The sequence below is a fragment of the Gopherus evgoodei genome, unplaced genomic scaffold (genome assembly GCF_007399415.2).
Source record: "Gopherus evgoodei ecotype Sinaloan lineage unplaced genomic scaffold, rGopEvg1_v1.p scaffold_49_arrow_ctg1, whole genome shotgun sequence".
Lineage (NCBI taxonomy): Eukaryota > Metazoa > Chordata > Testudines > Testudinidae > Gopherus > Gopherus evgoodei.
Window position 1 is genome coordinate 542,781 of NW_022060070.1, and position 21,454 is coordinate 564,234.

Below are 21,454 nucleotides of genomic sequence, written 5' to 3' on the forward strand. Positions count from 1 at the left end.
GGGTCAGGAGTGAGGGAGGGAGCCCAGGGCTGGGCTAGCAGGGGCTGCGGGTCGGGAATGAGGGAGGGAGCCCAGGGCTGGGCTAGGAGGGGCTGCGGGTCGGGAGTGAGCCCAGGCTGGGCTAGGAGGGGCTGCGGGGTCGGGAATGAGGGAGGGAGCCCAGGGCTGGGCTAGCAGGGGCTGCGGGATCGGGAATGAGGGAGGGAGCCCAGGGCTGGGCTAGGAGGGGCTGCGGGTCGGGAATGAGGGAGGGAGCCCAGAGCTGGGCTAGCAGGGGCTGCGGGTCGGGAATGAGGGAGGGAGCCCAGGGCAGGGCTAGGAGGGGCTGTGGGTCGGGAATGAGGGAGGGAGCCCAGGGCAGGGCTAGGAGGGGCTGTGGGTTGGGAGTGAGTGAGGGAGCCCAGGGCTGGGCTAGGAGAGGCTGCAGGTCAGGAATGAGGGAGGGAGCCCAGGGCTGGGCTAGCAGGGGTTGCGGGTCAGGAGTGAGGGAGGGAGCCCAGGGCTGGGCTAGCAGGGGCTGCGGGTCAGGAATGAGGGAGGGAGCCCAGGGCTGGGCTAGCAGGGGCTGCGGGTCGGGAGTGAGGGGCACCGGCAGAGCTGGGGGGGGGAGGGCTGGGCTGGCAGGGGCTGCGGGTCAGGAGTGAGGGAGGGAGCCCAGGGCTGGGCTAGGAGGGGCTGCGGGTCGGGAGTGAGGGAAGGAGCCCAGGGCTGGGCTAGCAGGGGCTGCGGGTCGGGAATGAGGGAGGGAGCCCAGGGCTGGGCTAGCAGGGGCTGTGGGTCGGGAGTGAGGGAGGGAGCCCAGGGCTGGGCTAGCAGGGGCTGCGGGTCGGGAATGAGGGAGGGAGCCCAGGGCTGGGCTAGGAGGGGCTGCGGGTCAGGAATGAGGGAGGGAGCCCAGGGCTGGGCTAGCAGGGGCTGTGGGTCGGGAGTGAGGGAGGGAGCCCAGGGCTGGGCTAGCAGGGGCTGTGGGTCGGGAGTGAGCCCAGGGCTGGGCTAGGAGGGGCTGCGGGTCGGGAATGAGGGAGGGAGCCCAGGGCTGGGCTAGGAGGGGCTGCGGGTCGGGAGGGAGGGAGGGAGCCCAGGGCTGGGCTAGGAGGGGCTGTGGGTCGGGAGTGAGGGAGGGAGCCCAGGGCTGGGCTAGGAGGGGCTGCGGGTCGGGAATGAGGGAGGGAGCCCAGGGCTGGGCTAGCAGGGGCTGCGGGTCAGGAGTGAGGGAAGGAGCCCAGGGCTGGGCTAGCAGGGGCTGCGGGTCGGGAATGAGGGAGGGAGCCCAGGGCTGGGCTAGCAGGGGCTGTGGGTCGGGAGTGAGGGAGGGAGCCCAGGGCTGGGCTAGCAGGGGCTGCGGGTCGGGAGTGAGTGAGGGAGCCCAGGGCTGGGCTAGGAGAGGCTGCGGGTCGGGAATGAGGGAAGGAGCCCAGGGCTGGGCTAGGAGGGGCTGCGGGTCAGGAGTGAGGGAAGGAGCCCAGGGCTGGGCTAGCAGGGGCTGTGGGTCGGGAGTGAGTGAGGGAGCCCAGGGCTGGGCTAGCAGGGGCTGCGGGTCGGGAGTGAGTGAGGGAGCCCAGGGCTGGGCTAGGAGAGGCTGCGGGTCGGGAATGAGGGAAGGAGCCCAGGGCTGGGCTAGGAGGGGCTGCGGGTCAGGAGTGAGGGAAGGAGCCCAGGGCTGGGCTAGCAGGGGCTGCGGGTCAGGAATGAGGGAGGGAGCCCAGGGCTGGGCTAGCAGGGGCTGCGGGTCAGGAGTGAGGGAAGGAGCCCAGGGCTGGGCTAGCAGGGGCTGTGGGTCGGGAGTGAGGGAAGGAGCCCAGGGCTGGGCTAGCAGGGGCTGTGGGTCGGGAGTGAGGGAGGGAGCCCAGGGCTGGGCTAGCAGGGGCTGTGGGTTGGGAGTGTGGGGCACAGGCCGTGCGGGGGGGTGGGCAGGGCTGGGCTAGCAGGGGCTGTGGGTCGGGAGTGAGAGAAGGAGCCCAGGGCTGGGCTAGGAGGGGCTGCGGGTCAGGAGTGAGGGAGGGAGCCCGGGCTGGGCTAGGAAGGGCTGCGGGTCAGGAGTGAGGGAAGGAGCCCAGGGCTGGGCTAACAGGGGCTGCGGGTCGGGAATGAGGGAGGGAGCCCAGGGCTGGGCTAGGAGGGGCTGCGGGTCAGGAGTGAGGGAAGGAGCCCAGGGCTGGGCTAGCAGGGGCTGCGGGTCAGGAATGAGGGAGGGAGCCCAGGGCTGGGCTAGCAGGGGCTGCGGGTCAGGAATGAGGGAGGGAGCCCAGGGCTGGGCTAGGAGGGGCTGCGGGTCGGGAGTGAGGGAGGGAGCCCAGGGCTGGGCTAACAGGGGCTGCGGGTCGGGAGTGAGGGAAGGAGCCCAGGGCTGGGCTAGCAGGGGCTGTGGGTCGGGAGTGAGGGAGGGAGCCCAGGGCTGGGCTAGCAGGGGCTGTGGGTTGGGAGTGAGGGAGGGAGCCCAGGGCTGGGCTAACAGGGGCTGCGGGTCAGGAGTGAGGGAGGGAGCCCAGGGCTGGACTAGCAGGGGCTGTGGGTCAGGAGTGAGGGAGGGAGCCCAGGGCTGGGCTAGGAGGGGCTGCGGGTCGGGAGTGAGGGAAGGAGCCCAGGGCTGGGCTAGCAGGGGCTGTGGGTCGGGAGTGAGGGAGGGAGCCCAGGGCTGGGCTAGCAGGGGCTGTGGGTTGGGAGTGTGGGGCACAGGCCGTGCGGGGGGGTGGGCAGGGCTGGGCTAGCAGGGGCTGTGGGTCGGGAGTGAGAGAAGGAGCCCAGGGCTGGGCTAGGAGGGGCTGCGGGTCAGGAGTGAGGGAGGGAGCCCGGGCTGGGCTAGGAAGGGCTGCGGGTCGGGAGTGTGGGGCACAGGCCATGTGGGTGGGGTGGGGGTGGGCAGGGCTGGGCTAGCAGGGGTTGCATGTCGGTAGAGAGGGAGCCCAGGGCTGGGCAAGCTGTGAGGAGGCGCCGGTCGTTACCTTGCTGAAGGCGAGGCACCTCCATTCAGTGATCTGCTCAGAGATGGTGCGGAGCAGCCTCCAGACGTGCTCATGGGCTTCAATGAGCCCCCGGCTCCTGGCCACAAAGGAGACGTCTGTCCGCTCCCCTGGGAAGAGCAAGGGCATGACGTTCACTCCGGAGGACTCTCGCGTACCCCCCAGCCAGACAGCAGCACAGGGTGACCCAGCATTCCCGCTGCTGTTTGCTTTGCCGGCTCTCTCCCAGGTTGGAGGAGCCCCCTGGGACACAGGGAGGTGAGGGGAGTCACGGGGGCATTTTCCTGGGGATGCAAGGGTGTGTGCTCTAGGAAGTAACCGGGACAAGGAGGGAGCCCTGGGGTTGTCTCCCCAGCAGATGCAGGATGGGGCCCCGTTGCTTTCATGCCTGTGAGGATCCTCTGGGAGCGGCACAGCTCAGCTACACGGGTGGCCATGGCCTGGAAGCGGCGGTGCAGCTCTCGCAGCTCTTGCTCCATTGCACGCGGGCTCTGGGAGGGGTCCAGGAACTGCCCTGTGGTGGCCGTGGTCAGCAACTCCTGCAGCTCCTGCCTGGCTCTCTGCAGTGAGTCGACAAGCTCCGTAATGATGCTGAGACGCCGTGAGACAATGAAGTCTGAGGCCTCCTGCTGCTGGTAGACGAAGGCCTCCCAGGTGTCCAGGAGCTGGGGACAGAGGCAGACCCCAGTCAGGGGCACAGCAGACACTACCCGGTGCTCTGGCAAGGCTTTTGTTTCTACTCTGAAGACTAGACAGATACTGTGCTTTGGAAAGGCTGTTTTGGCTCCCAGCAGGAAGTCCTGCAGGGCAGCAGAATCCAGTGTGGCCTGCTGAGCAATCGCAGCTGGTAAAGGGGGTTGTCCCCCTGCGAACAGGGCCTACAGAGTGAAAGAGTCCCAGGATTCCAGCCTGGAAAGGGCAAGGCTCAGAACTGACAGCTGGAGGGGCTCTCAGCTGTCAAGGGTGAACTGTGACACAGTGGCTGGTCCCCAGCCCTGCTCCAGCCCCCAGCAAAGGGAGGCCCCAGCCTTCCTTCTACCCCCTACAGGCCACAGCATGGAGATGCTGTGGAAGAATTTCCACAACACTAAGCCCATGTCTACGCTAAAAACTGCTCAACAAAGTCATGTCGGTGTAGAGCTGCCGAAGTCAGTATATTGCTTGGGCATGTGCATACTTTGCTGCTCATGTTGGGACTGCGTGTACTCACCAGGAGTGCTTGTGGCAATGCGAAGTGTGGTGCACCACGCGTAGGTATCTCAGTGTGCCGTGGGTTGCAGTCTGGCACGATGCCTTTCAGGAAATGTTCACAATGTGTTGTGGGATGGAAATGACTCACTCAGGGATCTCTGGGAGCTAGAGTTCAAGTTCCTGGCAGTCAATTTTCTCCATCTCATAATGCCATCCATAACCCAGCACTTGTGCACTGTGCTGTTGTCAATCCAGGAGGCATGATTCTCCTGTATTTGCAGACCTATGGGAAGTATCACAGTGGGGGACCTGAGGGTTTCTTCAAGGACAGTGGCTAAGAGAGAGCATGAAAAACAATTCATGGTCGTTGCTTTCACAGGACAACCGCAGACGGCGGTGTGATGCTTCTGGGCCCGAGACATGAGCACTGACTGAAGGAATTACAGTGTAACGCAAGTTTGGGATGCTGAGCAGGGCTGCAAACTTTTGGATACAAAAGGCCACATTCCTTGCTCTCTGTGGTTTCTAAACGTGGTGGGGTGCTAGATGGCATGCACACCCCAGTTTTGGCACCAGCCCACCTCCCCACATAGAACATTAACAGACCTTGGTGGATCACCGTGGATGCTTCTCTGACATCAATGTGCGCTGGTCAGGGAAGGTGCAAGACATTCATGTCACGGATCCACAGGATCGGTGCTTCAGTCTCCGAGAAGACCCCTTCTGTGTCCCAGACCCCAGGGGTCTCTCTCGGCCTCCAGGGTGAGTCACACAGCTTCACCACCTTCTTAGAGCAGACTTCTCGCCCTTCACCACTCCTGCTTCACCCCCTGAGCTCCATTCAGTGAGTCCAACTGAGACAGACTCGTGAGAAATCCTTGTGCATTCTTCAGGGATTAACGCACCTCACCCAGCATTTGCAGTGGCACTCACACAGCGTTATCAAAACAGTCGGATTTATTTGTTGACTGGCATACAGCACAGGGAATCCTTAGGGTAGTCTAGAGAACTGAAGGTTAAAGTATTGTCCATTCTGGCTAGCCCAGAGCCCAGTCACATTGCTGGGAACCCATTAATTCAAGCTCTGTCTGATCTCCTTCATCAGTCTCCAGGTGAGAGCCACCTCCTTCCAGTTGCCCACTCTTATCCTCCACCTCATACCTTCCCAGCCTTGATCTCAAGCTAGGAAATGTTGTTCAGCTTCCTTAAGGAGAGGTGGGGTAGGTCCATCTCCCTCTGGAGAGTTGGTTGCTAGAGGTAAATGCCCTGGTGACTGGATTTGCCATTGTCTTCCAGATGTTCCACTGATATGGAGAATATGGCCCAGGCAGCTGGTGACACCCAGATCTACGTGTCTCAGTCTGCCGGAGAGCAAACAGTTCTCTTCCACTCACTGGGTAACAATGCTGCATGCAGGGGAAACTGAGGAACAACCAAGAACATAGAAGTGTTCAGAAAGCTGCAAGTGTAACTCACACACCTCCTGGGTGTGGTGTTTTCTGAGACAGAGAGAGAGCAAGATCTGCTCTGCAACCTTAGCTAACAGGCAATTGACTTTTAGCTCACGCAGTAAGCTCCAGAGATCCCAGGTTCGATCCTGCCCGCTGACGACTGGGATATGTTGATGTTCCACAAGCAGGGACATTCCTTCCCAGCCAGCAGGTTACCATTGGCAATACTGAAATGCCAACAGTGATTCTAGGACACCCAGTTGTTAGCCAGTCCATACAGGTCAGGCCATATATTAATGCCTGAGCGCTGGGAAGTTATGTTAGCTGAATGCATTCTGCTCTCCCTACAGTTCTGTTCAGCCACGTCACGCATCCCACAACACCTTGCATTAGCTTTGTGGATAGGAAAACTGTCAGGATCAGGACATACCATAGCAGCAGGCAGGGATTATGCTCAGTGGCCAGTACTGGAATGTCCGAGAGGAAAAAAGACAAGATATATGATTGCTCTACGTTGGTACGGACCTAGGAGGTGCCTTTCCACCTGTAGTACTGTGAGGAAGTGGGACTGTTCTTAATGTTCCCTCTGAATACTGTGTGGGGGCCTCAGTTTCTGGCCGACCCTCTGTTGCCTAGCAACTAATGGCCAGGCCCTTCTCATGATCATCACCTCTTTGCCAGGGTTGAGCTGCAGACTCCTCCGCCCTGGGACTGCTCCTGCAATCCCCAGGGGAACCCTGCTACTGCAAAATCCTTCTCTCTCCCAGGGTTGAGCGGCAAGCTCCTCCGCCCCTAAGACTGCTCGCTGCAATCCTCAGGGAGACCCTGTTACTCCAACAGTCCTTCTCGCTGGTCACACACTCCCAGAGGTTAACCGCCCCCTGAAACCGTCCCTCTTTGAGCCTTCAGCACGCCTGGTCCTCATTATCTCCCCTTTGTTTTACTGCTCCCCAGTCACTTACTGCAAGCAGCGCCATTCATGGGGTGCAGTACATCTCACCGCTACCAGTTGTCACGGAGCGCACGGAGGGGCAGAGGATGCTGAATGCTCCAAGGAGAGACCCAGGAGGTGAAGACATGTGAGCTTCTTGCCCTGAACAAGTCTGCTACAAGGGAGAGGTGGCTCCCCAATGTCCTAACTGGCTTTGTGGGGAGCAGTTCCAGAGCATCGCCCAGGGACTCCGTGACAAGTACCTGGAATGCACGTGTTCAGAGTGAAGAGAGAAGGGGCACACCATGTACCAGAAATACAAGGAAGAAAGCTGAATGGTTCAATCTAGTTCCACATGATGCACACAAGACCTTTCTACTTGTAAACAGGATGGGTATAAGAAGGGTAGCTTCAGGAGTGTAACTTGAAAGCAAACCTTCTGCACAAGGTGAATTTAACAATGCTGCATGAGACCATTTCATGGACACTGGTATCGTATTGGATCTTCTTTCCTGTATTATATACAGTGCTGCAGCTGCACTGCTGTAGCAGTTCAAATGAAGACACTTGGTAGAGTGATGGGGAAAGGTTCTCCCATTGGTGTAGTTAATCCCCCTCCCTGAAAGGTAGGAGGGGAGGGATAGCTCAGTGGTTTGCGCATTGGCCTGTTAAACTCAGGCTTGTGAGTTCAATCCTTGAGGGAACCATTTAGGGATCTGGGAATTGGTCCTGCTTTGAGTACGGGGTTGGACTAGATGATCCCCTGAGGTCCCTTCCAACCCTGATAATCTAAGATTATACTATTATGTTATTGACGTTTAGCAATAAAACCTGACTGACACTAGTTGTCTGGTCTCTTGACTATATTTCATACTGTGCGCTCAACATTAGACTACATATTTTATCCTCAGAGCCTACCTCTTGCTCCCCTGGCCATGAAGCTATGAACTTGCCAGCTGGCCAGCACCAAGGAAAGATTCAACGACCTGCTCAGTAGGAGCAGAATGACAGTTGAACGTGCTTTTGGTACATTAGAGGGATGCTACTGGGATTTACTCACTAGACTGGATCTCAGTGAGAAAAATATCCCAATCGTTACAGCTGCCTGCTGTGTCCTGTGAGGCAAAGAGGGACACGCTGAGGAGGGAAGTGGAGCAGCTGTAGGCGGAGTATGAACAAAGCCCAGTGTGGAGCTGTCTGGCTGGAAGAACACTTCCAAACCAGCCACAGCAGTGGGCCTGGAGCCCTGGGTGCTGCTGAGCAATGTGCTGTGGCTGCTGAATACTTATAAATAGGAATGGGCATTTTCCTGAATCTACAGATTATGGGGTGCAGCTAGTACTACCATTGTGCATCCCGCAATCTTTGCTGTGAACTAAGAAAGATGATTTGATTCTCCAAAAATAGAATTTTAATAAGTGGGGGGAAAAGGGCAAAAAAATGATGTGAAAAAAACACGGGCAATCTAATACAAACATTTAACATCAATTGGAAAGGTAATAATAAACTTTTCTATCTAGTTGAGAGCACCAATGTAATCTGTTGTGGCTACACACCCCAACCGCGGTTCTCACAGGTCAGTGTATGGGAAGCTGTGGGGTTTTTTGCTGTCCCCTGGCATGGAGTTGTAGGGGAAAGGATATGGCCCATGATGCCACATGGTGTGTTGGGGGACGCAGGGAGCAGTCACCATGGAGTTCTCTAAGGACTGCAAAGGCTGGAGAATCCAGGATTTATGGACCTGTAAGTCAACCAAAGTTGGCAGCATTTGGATTTGCTGCCTCAGAAGACACATTGTGTCCCAGTGGATCTCCCTCTCCTTGTCCTGCTGGGACTCCGAGGCCTTTTTCCGTTTTCTCTTTCTCCATGCTGTTGGTCATTCACAGTCCGGTGGAGCACTGGCTTGCATGATCTCTTGATGGATCGCTTAATAAATTGCCCTGTTCTGTTTATTCCCTCTGAAGGGTCTGGCACCAGCCACTGTCGGCAGACAGGATACTAAGCTAGCTGGACCATTGGTTTGATCCAGTATGGAGGTTCTTACATTATCTCTCTGAACACATCCTCCCTAGTCCTCCTCTTTTTCCTCCTCATTAGGTCAGGTGTTCTGTAAGTGTATAGGGCGAACCCCTCAAGGCCACCATGTCAGAAGTCGCTAATAAAAAACTCCTTTCCCTTATTCCCATAAACAGTTTTAATAAGAAATGCTTATTGACACACTGGTTTTGGAGACCCTCGGCAGAGCCCTGCTCTCCAGTCCCACAGGCCCACTGGGGGTGAGAGGAGGATGGCTGCTCTTTTGCAAGAAGCTCTAACATCTTGGTCCCTATTCCATGGGTGTGAGTCTAGATTCACAGATTCCAAGGCCAGAAAGGACCATTGTGACCATCTAGGGCAATGGCAGGGAATACTGGCACAGGTGGTTTTAGCAGTTCTCTCACCTCGAGGGGCACAAAAAGCACAGCTGCTACTGGTTTCCCAAGCTTCCCTGGTCTCTAACCAGTAGCCTGGTTTACTGCAATGGTGCCAGCCGAACTCTTTGCAGAGTGGCATGGGAAAGTGTCCTAGAGTGAAGGATGAAATAAGGCAGCCACCCCTAGAAGTTTTAGGAGAGGATTTCAGAGTATCTACATGAAAACTTCATCAAGATCTCTCAGGAGGATGAAAGGGACATCCTTACGCACATGGCACCCCTCCCATTGCCTAACCCAACTTAGCTTAATGCCAACTCTGCTCCTTCCTCTCACGTGAGTCGCAGGGTCCTGTCAGCTGGCATTGGTGGTGACACTGGGAGACTGGAGTGTCTAAGGGAATTGCTTGTGTGACTTGTGGTTAGCCAGTGGGGTGAGACCAAAGTCCCCTTTGTCTGGCTGGTTTGGTTTGCCTGAGAGGTGGAAAAACATCTAGAACATGTTTCCCTACTTTCCTTGAGAGAAAGTTACGTGGGACTGTACCAAAAGCCTCAGCCAAATCAAAATATATCACATCTGCTGCCGCAAAGGGATTGTACCCTATCCAGTAGGCCAACAACATTATCAAAGAAGGAAATTAGGTTGATTTGGCATGATTTCTTCTTGACAAATCCATACTGGCTATCCCTTACAACCTTATCATTCTCTAGGTGATCACAATAATAATAATAACCTTTCCAGGTATCCAAGATAGACTAACTGGTCTATAATTCCCCAGGTGCTCTTTGTTCCTCCTTTTAAAGTTAGGTACTATGTTTGCCCTTCTCCAGTCCTCTGGGACCTCATCCCTCCTCCATGAGTTCTCAAAGGGATAATTGTTAATGGTTCCAAGATTGCTTCAGTCATTTCCTTAAGTACTCTAGGATGAATTTCATCAGGCCCTGATGGCTTGAATACATCTAAACATTCTTTAACTTGTTCTTTCTCTATTTTGGCTTGTGTTCCTTCCTCCTTGTTGTTAATATTAATTGGGTTAAGTGTCTGGTCACCATTAATCTTTTAAGTGAAGACTGAAACATGGAGACCTGGGAGAAGCGTGGGAATCTGTGGGGAGAATGGGCCATTACAGCAGGGATAAGGGAGACACAAGGCAGATTTGGGAGTGGGGGGGAATCAAATCAGTATCTTAGATGTTTATTTACTAATGTGAGAAATATGGGGAATAAGCAGGAAGAACTTGAAATGCTAGTAAATAAACACAACTATGACATATTTCAGATTGGCAGCCGTGTTCAGCAAAACCAACGAGGAGTAATTGAGGCACCTTAGAGACTAACAAATTTATTAGTTGGCATCATAGAGACTTGGTGGCATAATACGCATGACTGGAATATTGGTATAGAAGGATACAGCTTGCTCAGGAAGGACAGGCAGGGAAAAAAGGGAGGACGCGTTGCCTTGTATATCAAATATGTCTATACTTGGATTGAGGTTGAGACGGAAATAGGAGACAGACTTGTTGAAAGTCTCTGGATAAGGATAAAAGGAGTAAAAAACAAGGGTGATGTCATGCTAGGGGTCTACTACAGACCCCCTAACCAGGAAGAAGAAGTGGATGAGGCTTTTTTTAAACAACTAAAAAAATCATCCAAAGCGCAGGACTTGGTGGTGATGGGGGACTTCAAGTACTCAGATATGTGTTGGGAAAATAACACAGCAGGGCACAGATTATCCAACAAGTTCTTGGAATGTATTGGAGACAATGTTTTATTTTAGAAGGTGGAGAAAGCTACTGGGGAAGGCTGCTCTAGATTTTATTTTGACAAATAAGGAGGAACTGGTTGAGAATTTGAAATTTCCTTGGGTGAAGGTGATCACAAAATCATGATTCTAAGGAATGGTAAGAGGGAGAACAGCAGAATAAAGACAATGGATTTCAAGAAGGTGACTTTAGCAGATTCAGGGAGTTGGTAGGTAAGATCCCATGGGAAGCAAGTCTGAGGGGAAAAGCAGTTCAAGAGAACTGGCAGTTTTTCAGAGGAGACATTATTAAGGGCACTAGAGTAAACTGTCTCACTCCAAAGGAAAGAGGAATTATGGCAAGGGACCATCCTGGCTTAACCAGGAGATTTTCAATGATCTAAAAATCAAAAAAGTGTCCTACAAAAAGTGGAAACTCGGTCGAATAACAAAGGAGAAATACAAACAAATAATACAAGTATGTAGAGACAAAATTAGAAAGGCCAAGGCACAAAACAAGATCAAACTAGCTAGGGACATAAAAGGAAACAAGAAAACATTCCACAAATACATTAGAAGCAAGAGGAAGACCAAGGACAGAGTAGGCCCATTACTCAATGAGGGGGGAAAAACAATAACAGAAAATGTGGAAATGGCAGAGGTGCTAAATGACTTCTTTGTTAAAAGTTACTTAGACAAATTAGACGTCTTCTAGTTGCCAGGGCCTGATGAAATGCATCCTAGAATACTCAAGGAGCTGACTGAGGAGATAGCTGAGCCATTAGCGATTATCTTTGAGAAGTCATGGAAGACAGGAGAGATTCCAAAAGACTGGAAAAGGGCAAATCTAGTGCCCATCTCTAAAAAGGGAAATAAGGACAACCTGGGGAATTACAGACTAGTCAGCTTAACTTCTGTACCTGGAGAGATAATGGAGCAAATAATTAAGCAATCATTTTGCAACACCAAGAAAATAATAAGGTGATAAGCAACAGTCAGCATGGCTTTATTAAGAAGAAATCGTGTCAAACCAACCTGATAGCTTTCTTTGACAGGGTAATAAGCCTTGTGGCTAGGGGGGAAGTAATAGACGTGGCATATTTTGACTTCAGTAAAGCATTTGATACTGTCTCGCATGACCTTCTCGTAAACAAACTAGGGAAATGCAACCTAGATGGAGCTACTATAAGATGGGTACAAAATTGGTTGGAAAACCGTTCCCAGAGAGTAGTTATCAGTGGGTTCACAGTCATGCTGGAAAGACATAACAAGTGGGGTCCTGCAGAGATCAGTTCTGGGTCCGGTTCCATTCAATATCTTATAAATGATTTAGATAATGGCATAGATCAGTGTTCTTCACTGCAAGGCCCGTGAGCCAGTAGTGGCTCCCATGGACCCTAAGTGCAGCTCCCTGTCAATCGTACTCTCTTGCAGCGCAGTGGGGATGCAGCGAAGGCAGACTCCCTGCCTGCCCCAGCCCCATGCCACTCCTGGAAGTGGCCAGCATGCCCCCGAGGGAAGCAAAGGTCTCAGCGCACTGCTCCTGCCTGCAAGCACTGCCCCTGAAGCTCCCATTGGCTGGGAACGGGGAACTGTAGCCAATGGGAGTTGTGAAGGCAGTGCCTGTAGAGAGGGGAAGTGTGCAGAGCCACGTGCCTCCCCAGGGGCCACAGGGGCACATCGTCCCCTTCCAGGAGCGGCATGGGGCTGGGGCCACCTGAAGTAAGTGCCGCCCCCTTGAATGAGAAGGTTCTGAATAGCTCTTCCATCACCCAACCTGCAGCCTCCCGGAGCCAGCACCCCATACCTGCTGCTGCACCCAAACACATTGCCCCAGCCTGGAGTCCCTCAAGTCCCTGCCCCAGCCCTGAGCCCCCTCCCACAGTCAGCCCCCAATACCCCCTCCTGCACCCCAAGCAATATTACCAATAACGGTAGTATTACCATATCAACCAACAAAGAACTCGGTGTGTTCAACCATCTTTGTCGGGTTGATGTGGCTCTCACATTGAAGGTTTTTTGCCAAAGTGGCTCCCACTTCAAAAATAGTGAAAAACACTGGCACAGAGAGTACACTTACAAAGTTTGCAGACGATACCAAGCTATGAGGGGTCGCAAGTGCTTTGGAGGACAGGATTAAAAATCAAAATGATCTGGGCAAACTGGAGAAATGGTCTGAGGTAAACAGGATGACGTTTAACAAAGACAAATGCAAAGTACTCCCCTTAGGAAGGAACAATCAGTTGCACACATACAAAATGGGAAATGACTGTCAAGGGAAGAGTATGGCAGAAAGGGATCTGGGGGTCACAGTGGACCACAAGCTAAATTTGAGTCAACAGTATAATGCTGTTGCAAAAAAAGCAAACATCATTCTGGGATGTATTAGCAGGAGTGTTCCTGAAAGCCTGAAGCTAAGTTCCAATGGCTTCCAGGCTTACCCCCGCGGTGACAACCCGGCACATTGGGGTTTAACGATTGTTACCTGTAAAGCAAGGTTTGGACTGGCACAGTCCTGAGGAGCTTGCTGCCGAGACAAAAGAAGCTGGTGTGTCAGAACATGTCCCACTCACAGGGTCCTAGAACCCAGCTCCAGCCCAAGCCTAAACATCTGTACCACAATTAAACAGCCCCTTAGCCCAAGCCCCCTGGCCCACATCAGCTGGCACAGGTCAGCTGCAGGTTTTTACCTGCAGTGTAGACATACCCACAGTGACTCAAAGTTCTGGGTGACATGAGCAAAACATCACATTGGAAAAGTCAAATAGCATTTCACACTGCTTGCTATATGGCTGAGGTTCACACTCCAAGCACTAGATCTGTTTGCTTCTAGTGAGGAAATAGTACAAAAGGAATTTTAAAATAGATAATAGCCTAAAGAACAAATCATGTCAAACTAATCTGATAGCTTCCTTTGATAGGATAACGAGTCTTGTGGATAAGGGGGAAGCGGTGGACGTGGCATACCTAGACTTTAGTAAGGCATTTGATATGGTCTCGCATGATAGTCTTATCAATAAACTAGGCAAATACAAGTTAGATGGGGCTACTATAAGGTGGGTGCATAACTGCCTGGATAACCGTATTCAGAGTAGTTATTAATGGTTATACCTTTCCAGCAGGATTGGGAACAAGTGGGGTTCCGCAGGGGTCTGTTTTGGGACCGTCTCTGTTCAATATCTTCATCAACGACTTATATGTTGGCATAGGAAGTATGCTTGTTAAGTTTGCAGATGATACCAAACTGGGAGGGATTGCAACTGCTTTGGAGGACAGGGTCAAAATTCAAAATGATCTGGACAAATTGGAGAAATGGTCTGAGGTAAACAGGAAGAAGTTTAACAAAGACAAATGCAAAGTGCTCCACTTAGGAAGGAACAATCAGTTTCACACATACAGAATGGGAAGAGACTGTCTAAGAAGAAGTATGGCAGAAAAGGATCTAGGGGTCATAGTGGACCACAAGCTTAATATGAGTGAACAGTGTGATGCTGTTGCCAAAAAAGCAAACGTGATTCTGGGATGCATTAACAGGTGTGTTGTGAGCAAGACATGAGAAGTCATTCATCCGCTCTACTCTGCGCTGGTTAGGCCTCAACTGGAGTATTGTGTCCAGTTCTGGGCACCGCATTTCAAGAAAGATGTGGAGAAATTGGAGAGGGTCCAGAGAAGAGCAACAAGAATGATTAAAGGTCTTGAGAACATGACCTATGAAGGAAGGCTGAAGGAATTGGGTTTGTTTAGTTTGGAAAAGAGAAGACTGAGAGGGGACCTGATATCAGTTTTCAGGTATCTAAAAGGGTGTCATCAGGAGGAGGGAGAAAACTTGTTCACCTTAGCCTCCAATGATAGAACAAGAAGCAATGGGCTTAAACTGCAGCAAGGGAGATTTAGGTTGGACATTAGGAAAAAGTTCCTAACTGTCAGGGTAGTTAAACACTGGAATAAACTGCCTAGGGAGGTTGTGGAATCTCCATCTCTGGAGATATATAAGAGTAGGTTAGATAAACGTCTATCCGGGATGGTCTAGACAGTATTTGGTCCTGCCATGAGGGCAGGGGACTGGACTCGATGTCCTCTCGAGGTCCCTTCCAGTCCTAGAGTCTATGAGTCTATAAAAAGAAATGCCAAGTTAGAAATGGCCAGATTGGACGCTGATCAGAAAGTCAAAGAACAGGAAGCTGTGAAAGCAGTATGTAAACACCAGGAATGGGAAGCTGAGCTTAGCACACTGGCAAAGCATGGAACTGAGAGAGAGAAGCCCAAGAAAGGGGGATAGGGTTGGGAGGGAGGGAGAGAGAGGCTATATATTCTGGACATGATGGATGAGCATGGACAAATCTCACAACCCACAAGTACTCTCTTGTCCCAAGGAGACAAGCTATGCCCTGCATACAAAGAATCAGACTGTATCAAAGAATACCTCACACTAGAAAGACTCTGTGAGTTACATAAAGTCCCCACACTGGTTGCAGAGCTCCCAGATAAAACAATAAATATATTTAATGAATTGCCAATTGAACAGGCTTTTAAATATAATGAATTTTAAAAGGCTCTATTGTAAAGGTTTCACATTACCATTGAGGCGTACAGGGTGAGATATAGAAATTTCAAAAAAGGAGATAATATGGGTCATAGAGAATATGTTTATAAAATGTGTGATTTGATGAGGAAAGGGACTGAGAATTATGACTAATTATTTGACCTCTTTGCACATGAACATGTCCTGAACATACGTTCTGAGGAGATCAGAGAAACAATTTGGAATAAATCTTTGGGTTCTGTAAAGACTGTTGCAGATCGGCCTGAGTCCTGTGTGCAAATTAGAGTGTGTACTGAGTGCAAGACACAGAAAGAGGGGCAGAGGCCCAGTGTAAAGGGGGAGCCCCGTTTTACCCTTGGGGAAAAAGGGGGCAGTTGTTAGCCCAGGCACTCACCTCCCTACCACCAATCCCATCCTGGGAATGACCCTGTACGAGCAGTCCCAGAAGGTGTTTCACATGTAACTCCACTGAATACATAAGGGACTATTGCTCTAAAGAAAGGGCAATTTCTTTTAAGTACATCAGAAGCAGGAAAAGCACTCAAGGATGATAAGGCCATTGCGGAGAAACTAAATGAATTCTTTGCAACGGTCTTCACGGCTGAGGATGTGACGGAGATTTCCAAACCTGAGCCGTTCTTTTTAGGTGACAAATCTGAGGAACTATCCCAGACTGAGGTGTCATTAGTGGAGGTTTTGGAACAAATTGATACACTAAACAGTAATAAGTCACCAGGACCAGATGGTATCCACCCAAGAGTTCTGAAGGAACTCAAATGTGAAATTGCAGAACTACTAACTATGGTCTGTAACTTATCATTTAAATCAGCTTCTGTACTAAGTGACTGAAGGATAGCTAATGTGATGACAATTTTTAAAAAGGGCTCCAAAGGTGATACTAGCAATTACAGCCTGAACATAATTTGTTGGGGAAGAGTCAATATGGTATTTGTAAAGAAAAATCAGGCCTCATCAATCTACTAGAATTCTTTGAGAGGATCAACAAGCATGTGGACAAGGGGGATCCAGTGTACCTAGATTTTCAGAAAGCCTTTGACAAGGTCCCTGACAAAAGGCTCTTAAGCAAAGTAAGCTGCCATGGGATAAGTGGGAAGGTCCTCTCATGGATCAGTAACTGGTTAAAAGACAGGAAACAAAGGGTAGGTATAAATGGTCAGTTTTCAGAATGGAGAGAGGTAAACAGTGGTGTCCTCCAGGGGTCTGTACTGGGACCAGTCCTATTCAATATATTCATAAATCATCTGGAAACGGGGGTAAACAGCAAGGTGGTAAAATTTGCAGATGATAACTAACTTGAACAATTTTGTAAGCCCCAGACAGACTGCAAAGAGCTGCAAAAGGATCTCACAAAACTGGGTGACTGGGCAACACAATAGCAGATGAAATTTAATGTTGATAAATGCAAAGTAAGGCACATTGGAAAACATAGTCCCAACTAGACAAAGAAAATGATGGGGTCTAAATTAGTTAAAAGAACAGGAGCACTTGTGGCACCTTAGAGACTAACAAATTAATTTGAGCGTACGCTTTCGTGGGCTACAGCCCACTTCATCAGATGCATGTAGTGGAAAATACAGTAGGAAGATTATATATATACTCAGAGAACATGAAACAATGGGTGTTACCATACACACTATAAGGAGAGTGATCAATTAAGGTGAGCAATTATCAGCAGGAGAGAAAAATAACTGTTTTTAGTGGTAATGAAAATGGCCCATTTCCAGAAATTGACAAGGATATGTGAGGAACTGTAGTGGGGGCGGGGAATAAGCATGGGGAAATAGTTTTACTTTGTGTAATGGCCCATCCACTCCCAGTCTTTATTCAAGCCTAATTTGATGGTGTCCAATTTGCAAATTAATTCCAATTCAGCAGTCTCTCGTTGGAGTCTGGTTTTGAATTTTTTTGTTGTTGTAATACTTTTAGGTCTGTAATTGAGTGGCCAGGGAGATTGAAGTGCTCTCCTACTGGTTTTTGAATGTTATAATTCTTGACATCTGATTTGTGTCCATTTATTCTTTTATGTAGAGACTGTCCGGTTTGGCCAATGTACTTGGCAGAGGGGCATTGCTGGCACATGATGGCATATATCACATGTGCAGGTGAACGAGCCCCTGATGGCGTGGCTAATTTGATTCTAAATTTGGGAGGGACTCCAGTTAGGCCAATGGGGCTGCACATGGGAGTGTAAATTCCTTGCCTGCCCACAATGGCACCACTTCAGATTTGGAGTGGGGGAGGGGAACTTTAACCATGATTCCAGGGGTACTTGGGCAACTGAAGACTCTAGTGTTTTTGTAGATAACTTGGGAATCTCTGACAGGAGCACTGTATCTAATTCCTATATCACAAAAGTAATTTAAATAAATATTAGACTCATTCAGTTCTAATACTAATATGTTCTGACATCTTGTCACTTATGGGACACTGGTTAGGTTTAAAATTGTAATGTATATTCTTACTCAGATACTCTTACTGAAGTTAGAAGGGACCGTTGCGGTCATCTAGGCTGACTTCCTGCACACTGCAGGCCACAGAACCTTACCCACCCACTGCTGTAACAGACCCCTAACCTCAAATCATGGTTTAAAGACGTCAAGTTACAGAGAATCCACCTTTTACACTATTTTAAACCTGCAAGTGACCCATGCCCCATGCTGCAGAAGGAGAAAAAACCCAAGACCTCTGCCAATCTGACATGGGGGAAAATTCCTTCCCAAACACAAATAGGGCCATCAGCTAGACCTTGAGCATGTGGACAAGGTCCACCAGGAGATACCTGAAAAATAATTCTCTGTAGTAAGTCAGAGCCACCCCACCCCCCTATCTAGTGTCCCATCTCCAGCCGTTGGGGATTTTTGCTACACGCAGTCGCTAATTGGCCACATACCATTGTAGGCAGTCCCGTCATAACATCCCCTCTGTAAACTTACCAAGCTCAATCTTGAAGCCAGTTAGGTTTTCTGTCCCCATTGCTACCCTGGGGAGGCTACTCCAGAACTTCACTCCTCTGATGGATAGAAACCTTCACCTAATTTCAAGTCTAAAAAGATTGTTGCTCACCTTCTTGTAACTGTTGTTCTTCGAGATGTGTTGCTCATATCTATTCCAGTTAGGTGTGTGCGCGAGCACTGCGTGCACAGATGTCGGAAACTTTTACCCTAGCAGCTACCAGTTGGGCCAGCTGTGGAGCCCCCTGGAGTGGTGCCGAAATGGCGATCTATATAAGCCCCTGCCACCCAACCTCCCTTCAGTTCCTTCCTGCCGGCTCCTCCGACACAGGGGAAGGTGGGGGGGAATGGAATAGATATGAGCAACACATCTCGAAGAACAACAGTTACAAGAAGGTGAGTAACTGTCTTTTCTTCTTCGAGTGATTGCTCATATCAATTGCAGTTAGGTGACTCCCAAGCCTTATCTCAGAGGAGGGGTCGGAGTCAGTGAACCGCTGATTGAAGGACCGCCCTGCCAAAGGCTGCATCATCCCTAGAGTGCTGGACAATGGCATAATGGGAAGTGAAAGTATGAACAGAGGACCACGTGGCAGCTCTGCAGATTTCCTGGAGAGGAATGTGTGCCAGGAAGGCAGCTGATGACACCTGAGCTCTCATGGAGTGAGCCGTGACAGCAGGCGGAGAGACATTTGCCAAAGTGTAACAAGCACGGATGCACCCAATGTTCCACGACGATATTCATTGAGGGGAGACTGGAGCGCCTTTCATCTGCTCCGCAATGGCAACAAACAGCTGAGTTGTTTTATGAAAGGGCTTTGTCCGGTTTATATAAAAAGGAAGTGCCCTTCTAACGTCGAGAGAATGGAGACACTGTTCACATAGGTCAGAGTGCGGTTTCGGATAGAAAACCGGCAAAAAGATATCCTGGCCCACGTGGAAGTGGGACACCACTTTTGGTAAGAAGGCAGGGTGGGGTCTTAGTTGCACTTTGTCTTTGTGAAAAATGGTATAGGGCAGATCCCAGGTGAGAGCCTGTAATTTGGAGACCTGGCATGCAGAAGTGATGGCCACCAAGAAGGAGACCTTCCAGGAGAGGAAGAGAAGAGAGCAAGTGGCCAGCGATTCAAATGGGGGACCCATTAGGCAGGAAAGGACCAAGTTGAGGTCCCACGCAGGCACAGGCGGCTTCACTGGAGGGTGGATTTTCTCTAGACCTTTGAGGAAGCGCCGCACGACCGGATGGGCGAACATGGACACCCTGTCATGCCTGGGTGGAAAGCAGAAATGGCTGCAAGGTTGACCTTAAGGGATCCGAATACTAGGCGCTGTCTTTTAGGGACATCAGATAGTCCAAGATGCAGGAAATGGAAGCCTGTATCGGGTGCACTTGCCACTGTGCACAGCAGACGGAAAATCTCTTCCATTTTGCCTCGTAGGTACGCCTGCTCGATGGTTTGTGACTTTCCAGAAGGAGCTGCCGTACCAAGGCAGAACAGGCACGTTCAGTCTGGTTCAGCCGCAGATCCTCCAGGCCATGAGATGGAGCGACTGGAGGTCCAGGTGAAGAAGTTGACCGTGGTTCTGAGATATGAGGTCGGGATTGAGAGACAGACATATGGGAGCCCGGATTGACAAGTCCAGTAGAGTCGGGAACCAACATTGGCGTGGCCAGGCTGGAGCTACTAGTATCACATCCGCCTTGTCCCGTCAGATCTTGAGGATTATCTTGTGAACCAGCGGGAACGGTGGGAAGACATACAGCAATTGGCCTGATCACGTGATCTGGAGGGCGTCCGCTAATGAGCCTGGGCTGACTCCAGAAGGAGCAGATAGCTGGACACTTTCTGTTGGTCCGCAACGTGAACAGGTTGATCCGAGGAAACCCCCAGGCGCGGAAGACAGAATGGATTATATTTGGACGAATGGACTATTCATGAGTCAGGAAATGCCTGCTCAAAGTGTCCACCAGCACGTTCTGGACCCCCGGAAGTTATGAGGCCTGAAGGTTGATGGAGTGGGCTAAGCAGAAGTCCCACAGAGAGAGGGCTTCTTGGCATAGTGTTGACGACCGGGCTCCACCTTGTCTGTTCAGGTAGAACATGGCTGTGGTGGTGTCCATTAGAACCACTACGCAGTGACTGCATAAATGAGGGAGAAAAACTTGGCAGGTGAGATGGATTGCCCTGAGTTCTCTGATGTTGATGTGCAACAACAGCTCGTTCTCGAGCCATAGGCCCTGCATCATCAGGCCGCCAAGGTGGGTTCCCCATCCCAGCACAGATGTATCTGTAACTAGAGTCAGAGTGGGCTGGAGGGATCAAAGGGGATCCCGGCTCCCAGCATCTGAGGGTCCAGCCACCACTGGAGGGATCTAAGTATGCGCTCCAGGATCATGACGACCATGTCTAAACTGTCGTGTCCTAGTTGGTAGGTTGACGCCAGCCATGCCTGAAGAGGCCTGAGTCTGAGCCTGGTGAGTTGTACAATGTACGTGCAGGATGCTATGTGGCCTAGCAGCCTGAGACACTGCCTTGCTGTAATGGTTGGAAACCTGCTGAGGTTGGTGATTATGTCTGCTCTGGCTAGACGCCGTGCCTCAGGAAGGAGGGCTCTGGCTTGATTTGTGTCCAGGACAGCTCCTATAAATTCTATTACTTGAGTAGGGGTGAGGACAGACTTGGTGCAGTTCACCAGGTCTAAGCAGGTGAACATGTCCAGCAGTAGACGCACATGCGACTGCACTTGGTGGTGAGATCGGCCCCCTATAAGCCAATCATCTAGGTACAGGAAGACGTGTACATGATGGCGGCGGAGGAAAGCAGCCACAACCGCCATGCGCTTATTAAAGACGTGAGGGGCTGTGCACAAGCCGAATGGGAGGGCTGTGAATTGATAGTGTGTGTTGCCCACTACAAAGTGGAGGAACCGTCTGTGGGGTGGGACAATGGAAATGTGGAAATATGTGTCTTTCATATTGAGGGCGGCATACCAGTCTCCAAGGTCCAATGAGGGGATGATGGTGGCTAGGGAGACCATGCGGAACCTCAGATTGACAATGTACCTGTTGAGTCCCCTGAGATCTAGAATAGGTCTGAGGCCTCTCTTTGCCTTGGGCACAAGGAAGTAGCGGGAGTAGAAACCCTTGCCCCTGAGTTCCTGAGGGACTTCTTTCACTGCCCCTAGGGTGAGGAGGGATAGAACCTCCTGCATCAGGAGTTACTTGTGAGAAGGGTCCCTGAAGAGGGATGGGGA

General features: G+C 51.1%; 1 protein-coding gene across 3 annotated transcripts in view; it reads right to left on the reverse strand.

The window, feature by feature from the left end:
- The window catches only part of DNHD1 (dynein heavy chain domain 1), a 210,088-nt gene that overhangs the window by 129,457 nt on the left and 59,177 nt on the right, over window positions 1–21,454 (reverse strand). For all 3 annotated transcript variants that reach the window (XM_030546775.1, XM_030546778.1, XM_030546776.1), the window contains exons 15-16: window positions 3,349–3,625; window positions 2,943–3,070 (exon numbers count right to left, since the gene is read on the reverse strand). In XM_030546775.1, coding sequence (XP_030402635.1) covers window positions 2,943–3,070; window positions 3,349–3,625 — 405 coding nt within the window. The remainder of the gene's footprint in view (window positions 1–2,942; window positions 3,071–3,348; window positions 3,626–21,454) is intronic.